We start from the raw sequence: 6,703 nt of genomic DNA, 5'->3' as shown, positions 1-6,703 counted from the left end.
GCCTTAGGGTCCCAACACTTAGGGGTGCTTGTGGCTTATCACTTTGTTTTTGATTGTTTTTTAATTAATTCTTATATCAAATCTTAATGATTAAATTGACAACTCAATCATAACTATCGATTATCAAAAAATCAATTATCGATAAGCCAATATATTAATATCTTAGAATGAATTAGCATGTCTATAAACCAATAAGTGAAACCGAATCGATACGCAGTCCTAAACTTGGGTTTTTACAAACTTAAACATAATCTTCTATAACGATTCCGCACGTGTACAAACCAATAATCAATAAGCCGAACCAAGAAACTTTAAACCAAATTGAACCGATCGATACACAAAACTGAATTTATTCAAAACTTAAAAGACAATTTTTAATGAAAAATATTTCATAATAACCTAAAGTAATTTATTCAAAAACAAAACTATTACTGTGACAGTGACCGGAACTTCCTCAGCATTATCTGGTCCTTCCTAATAGCCACAAACTTTCAAGACAAGAGAGTTCAAAGAAATTTCCTTTCACAGACAAGGGTAAAATAGTCATTAAACATTTGCTTATGTTTACACAATCAGTTCCTGAACAAAGCCGCCTCATCGGTCAGTAGTTATTCTATCTAGAGAGTCCTCAAGTAATAAACATACAAGAGAGAATATATATATATATACACATATTTTTGGTTTTTCACATCGTGTTCGTTTGTTATTCATATTGAAATCTCAGTATTCTAGATTTGCGCTGCTTAGGACCCCATTCAAGAAGAAATGCTCCTTATCAATGATTTTTTCATATCTAGGAATCGAATGCGAGACCTTTGATTAACGAAGGACCAAGGATTTTTTTATATCTAGGAATTGAATGTGAAACTTTTGATTAAGAAAGGAACAATTTCATTCACTGCACATCCTTTTGGCGGTAAAGAGAGATTGAAGGAAGAAGATAAAAGTGTGATTCTTTTTTTTTCCCTTTTCTTTTCCAAGTGAGTTGGAGAGTTGTGGATGGCCAACCTAGCTATTGTGTGTTAGTACATTAATAAGGTTCCTATTCAAATGCCTTATTACTTTTATATTTTTATCTCTCAAAGTCCCAAACTTTCATAAGGTAAGTTATTACTCTTCTCAATAAAAAAAATAAATAAAAAAAAATGTCAAAGTTTGAGAAGGAACTAAATGAAGAAAACAAAGTCCCTAATAGTCCGACATGTCACTACAAACTCAAGCAAGAACTTAATATTTTATAGTTTTTTAGACTCAAAAGAAATACTAATATATAGAAAATTATTTTTACTGTTATTATTCTATACTAGTCCTATAAAGCCTACTCAAAAACTCACACTGAATGCTAAAAAGTAAAGTCTTTGGGTTGCAGCCTTTTGCAACTCCATATAATCTTCATCTTTTAAAGCTGGCAGATTTACTCCCTCACCCCCCCTCCTACTCCTCCACCCACCCCTTTAATTTCCACTACAATTAGAGATGGCTTAATTTCATCTTTCCTTTGGCCTTTCTTCTCTACTAATAACTTAGTTATATATTTTTCAAATTACAATTGAAGAGAGAGTTAGATCAAAAAGCGAAAAAGATGTTGGACTATAACTGGGGAGAGCAATCATCTGTTATGCTTTCGAACGACGAGCAAAATCAAGAAAATGACCAAAATCGTGACTTCTTTGACCCTTATGGGCCTAATACTCAAACTTTCACTGAAAATCCATACCCTCATCAGCATTTTCCTACCATTCAACAACAAAATCATCAATTTTTTCACACCCAAAACAACCCTACTACCCTTTATGACCCACGTGGTTATGAAACTTGTTACACCCCCCACCCCCAAAGTTCAATCCTACAACAAAATAGTGGGTTTATGGTTGTGCCAAAAAGTGAACCACATCAATTTGTGGGTAGTGGTGGAGGAATTGATTTTGGGAGTAGTAGTAATAGTAGTAGAATTGGGTTGAATTTAGGTGGAAGGACTTATTTTTCATCTTCTGAAGATGATTTTGTGAATCGACTTTATCGACGCAGTAGAGCAGTTGAAACTGGTTCAATAATGAATACTCCTAGATGTCAAGCTGAAGGTTGTAATGCTGATCTTACTCATGCCAAACATTATCATAGAAGACACAAAGTTTGTGAATTTCACTCCAAAGCTTCTACTGTTATCGCCGCTGGCTTGACTCAACGATTCTGTCAACAGTGCAGCAGGTTATCTTAGCTTGCCTCTTCTCATATTACATTAACCATACCCTATTTCATCAAATGATTGGAGTTTGGAAATTGAGGAATCGTTGATCCCGAGGGCATTTGAGTCCAGTAATTTTGAGTAGTACTTTTTTTTTGCTTGTTATAGGAATTACAGCTTTTTCCATTCTGGTTTCCTCAATAAAACTAATCATCTTTCTAAATCATAACAGGTTCCATTTGTTGTCGGAATTTGATAACGGGAAGAGAAGTTGCAGGAAACGTTTAGCAGATCACAATCGAAGGAGGAGGAAAAATCAACAAGCGAACTTAGAAAACAGCAATAAATCTCAACTTGATAGTACCAGAAATTCATCATCCCACACTCTTGCTAGTAAGTTTTTTTTCTCATAATTAATATTTTGTGATATTTAGTGTAATAATTAGTGATTTTATGTTATTAGGGTCTCCAGCTGATTCAGGAGCTCATTGTTCATCAGTGACAGTAGCAATTTCTCCACCAAGAATCTCACTTGATGTTTTTAGGCAAAGACCATAATAAATTATGCTAAGTATCACTTCTTAATTAATTATTACTATATATCTAGCTACTAATAGAGTAAAATGATTAATATGAAGTATTAAGAATTATATGTTAACCCTTTTAATTATTAATTAGTATGTATTATTAGAATTATGTTAATCCTTGTATTTCGTAGGGGACTTTTAATTGTATTAATGTCACATGTAGCAAGAAACATATATTTATTATTAAGAATTCAAGTTGTTTTTTCACTTATGAATGATATACTTTGTCTCTTAGCTTTTTTATTTAGTTCATGAATCCATTGAAGAATCTGTATTATTTAACTTGTTATAGCATGTTGTCTGTCTTATTTTAGAAATAATTAATTTCACTTGTTATGAACGAATTGAACTACTCATAATTATTATTTTGATAATATATAGTACAAAAATTAAAACTCTAAGTTTCTTTTTTGGTACAAGACTTGGACATGGCAGGTAAGCTCATGCAGGTGTATTACCATTTATAGTGTATGCATTATTTTATTTTGTCTGCTACTTTGATATTTTATTATTCCTGTAAAGTGGCAGTAAAAAAAGTAGAGGTAAATAAAAAATAAAATAATTTTCATGTGGTAAAAATAAGTGATTGTGAAAGTGATAGCTATTTCTATTGGTGAATAAACTGCTAAGGGTATAAGAGGTCCACAAGTCAAGCTGTCTCCTGCATGGAAGCTGTTTTTGATCAAAAAATATTTATGTGGTGAGGGTCCACTAAACTATATATTATTATAAGGATTTGAATGAACAATTCTACATCAACATCTTTTTTTAAAAAAAAATTCTCATAACTAATTGATTTTCTTTAAGAGAATTTTTGTTGGTGTTTACTCTTATGAGTTATGTGTAGTGGTGGGGGTAGGTGCATTAATCAATATGTTTGTGATTCTTTGACCTTTCTTATCACAAACAACAAAAATTCATAAATGATATCATTAGTATAAATCATTTTTAAAACTATTAAATTATCTATTTTATGGTTATGATCAATTTCTTAAACTCTATGATTATATTTCTAGGGGATTCAAAATATATTTAAGTGCATTAAAAATATTTTTTAAATACTTTATATTTATATGGTGTAATTTTTTTTGCTAAGGGGGTTTGGGTAAAACACCCTTAGCCTCTTCTAGATCTAGTACCCTTGCTTCCATAGTTCCATTCATTCTTTTTTTCATCCTCTATACTGAAAAGTGATGTTCATTTTTACTTATCATTTTTTGTATATTAAAAGAAATATATTCTTTTCATATTTATCCACAATATTAATTACTTATTTTTCAATATCTAAGATTATAAATCAATTAATATGTATGGTGATAAAATATTCATATTGATCATTAGTTTTTAAAGAACGGCAAAATTTAAAATAGACAAGTAAAAATGAACATCATATATGCAACATAAAGTTAAATTTATTAAAATAGGATTAAAGGCAAATAAATTTGATCCGATCACTTGTTTTGTTTTTTTGGCTAGAATCTGACGATACTAACACCAAATTAAGTAATCATAAGGATTAAAAGTAAAATAATTCATTAATATCAAAATCTGAAAATAGAAGACTAGAAAGAGATTATGAATTTAAAACAAGGATTGATTGTTACAATCTAGAAAAAAAGAGATGTCCACACTCCCACGCAAGAAGTTATTTATAGAACAAAATCTCTTATATAATCTTACAAAAATGTTAGTCTAGATTCTTAAAATGTCTATTCTAGATTACACTTGAGTACGTATGATTACGTGGTCACAAATCGTCACAGAGTTTTGCGATTGATTGTTGATAATTTCGTTATTATCATGTTTTGTGCATCGGATAAAATAGAGAGTCCAAGCCTAAAGATATTGCTTCCCCATGTTAAATTAGATGTCATTCATAAATATTTTATTATTATTTACGAGAAACACTTGATTTCAAAATCTACTAAGGTTGGATCTCATCTCTTTTTTCCAATCATGATTTCATGCATCGATATCAATTTTACAAGGGCTAAAAATTTACCCCATCTATCATGAGAACTTATTTGTTTCTCCCTATATTTTCTTTTCTAGAGTACAAAAACCATAGAGTTTGGTGTAACTTTGATAAGTCAAACGGTGAAACCCTTTTAGAATTATTATGTTTAATCAATAATAAACCATGATAAGGTTAATGACTTTTATATATTTCTTCCAATTTATATCACTTGGATGATGTTGATCTAATACATTTCTTAAGAAAACTTTCACTAAAGGTTAAACTCTAAATTTGACTATTATCATTTTATGTAGTCATTTTCAACTAAAAGTATGGAAGAAAATAAACTCTTTTGATGTTAAAATATTGAACAAGTAAAATGAAATAATTTATTTTAATATAAGGGTAAAATAAAATGAAACGAATAATGTAATAAGATAAAATACTTTATACAACATATTAAATTACATGATAAATTTAAGATGTATTTTTGGAAAGGATAAAACAATATCATCTTCAATGTATCATAAATGGTTTGAATTTTTTGCTTCTTCCACCTATTTGACTACTATTGCCCTTAACATTAATGTTTTGGCTTAAAAATGTCTCTCCCTCCATGTTCTATTGACTCCAATAGTCTTTACGATGACAAAAAAGTACACCCCTTATTTTAACAAAATTATGAGATGATATATGTGAATTTTAATTAAATAAATTGTAATGATTTATTGGTCCACATGTACGTTAGACTCAACCCATCCAAATTAGTATTAAAGGGCAAATAAGATTCAATGAAGGATAAAAGTAAGAGTGCTTTTAAACTAGAAAATAAACGTTAAAGATTAATGAAGTCCAATAAATAAAATGAAAGGCAAACTTAAATCATTTTCAATATATTGGAGATATTTTTTTTTTATCTATTTTCATAAAATAAAATAAAAATTATAGTAATAAATGGGTGGTAATTTCATATGGTGTATATAGTAATTATTATGAGTTGGTAATTTGTCTTTAGTGTTATGATGATAGGAAGAGTTGACGTATAGAGGTTGGTTTACCTTCAATGTTTTCTTTGAAACTTCCACGAAATTTAACACCACATTTTGCCTCCTTCCTTCTCCACATTGAGTTGATATTCATACTTCTCTCTTCACGTCATTTTGATAATAATAATAATTATTTTAAAAAATTAATTAGAAAATATAATTTTTATTAATATCAAAGTGCTAGCTACAAAACTAAACGAGACAGGTCACCCATTTCTAAAAAAAAAAAGAGAAAAGTATTAAAAATATCGGTAAACTTGGTGTGGACTATTTGTTTTATTCTTAAACTATTGAAAGTTTTAAAAATATCTTTTATTTTGACTAATTGAAGTTAAATACACCCTCGATCTTGCAACATGAGCGAAATACACTTCTAAATTCTCGCCAAGTTTAGGGATGTTTTCAACACTTCCCTCGATTATTTATTAAGAGCCCCACGATCCTACAAAAAATTGAGATCACTTGCTATGTCATATGACAGATCGGGAGTATATCTAAGTTTAGTTAATCAAGTAAAGGAGTATTATTAAGGCTATCAATAGTTTAGAACGAAACTAATAATTTACGCTAAGTTCAAAGGTGTTTTCAATACTTCTCTCACAAAGAAATACAGACTTGAGACATAACAAAGGAGCCTAACTACATTTTTTTAAATTTTATTTTCTTAAAGTTTTACCCCTAGACGAAGTGTCTAGCGGTCTTTTATTAAAATTAAAAAAATATATAATAGGGATAAGTACAAGCAAGGGGGATTAGGTGTAATGTCTCATTTCTTGTGAAATTACTTTATTTGTGAAATGATCATTACGCCCTTCCTCTTGGCGTTATCATACTTAGTTTATATTGCAGGAATAGTTAATGTGGTCCCCGATGCGATCGGGTGAGATTTTGGGTGTTTTGGAGTCTTTTAGTTGAATTATATTGATAC

At 29.7% G+C, this 6,703-nt stretch overlaps 1 protein-coding gene across 2 annotated transcripts; it reads left to right on the top strand.

Annotated features, from left to right (window-relative positions):
- The first annotated feature begins 1,373 nt into the window (after nucleotides 1-1,373).
- Nucleotides 1,374-2,976, top strand: LOC125865845 (squamosa promoter-binding-like protein 8). Of its 2 annotated transcripts, none has more exons than XM_049546104.1 (3): nucleotides 1,374-2,208; nucleotides 2,418-2,578; nucleotides 2,658-2,976. In XM_049546104.1, the coding sequence occupies exons 1-3, from the start codon at nucleotides 1,583-1,585 to the stop codon at nucleotides 2,741-2,743; spliced, it is 873 nt and encodes a 290-aa protein (XP_049402061.1). In that variant the 5' UTR covers nucleotides 1,374-1,582; the 3' UTR covers nucleotides 2,744-2,976. The 2 variants fall into 2 exon arrangements, with proteins under 2 accessions (XP_049402061.1, XP_049402059.1); XM_049546102.1 differs by having other exon boundaries at nucleotides 2,649-2,976.
- The last annotated feature ends 3,727 nt before the right edge of the window (nucleotides 2,977-6,703 follow it).

This window comes from Solanum stenotomum, chromosome 5 (assembly GCF_019186545.1).
Source record: "Solanum stenotomum isolate F172 chromosome 5, ASM1918654v1, whole genome shotgun sequence".
Lineage (NCBI taxonomy): Eukaryota > Viridiplantae > Streptophyta > Magnoliopsida > Solanales > Solanaceae > Solanum > Solanum stenotomum.
This window is presented reverse-complemented; position numbering and strand designations above follow the sequence as displayed.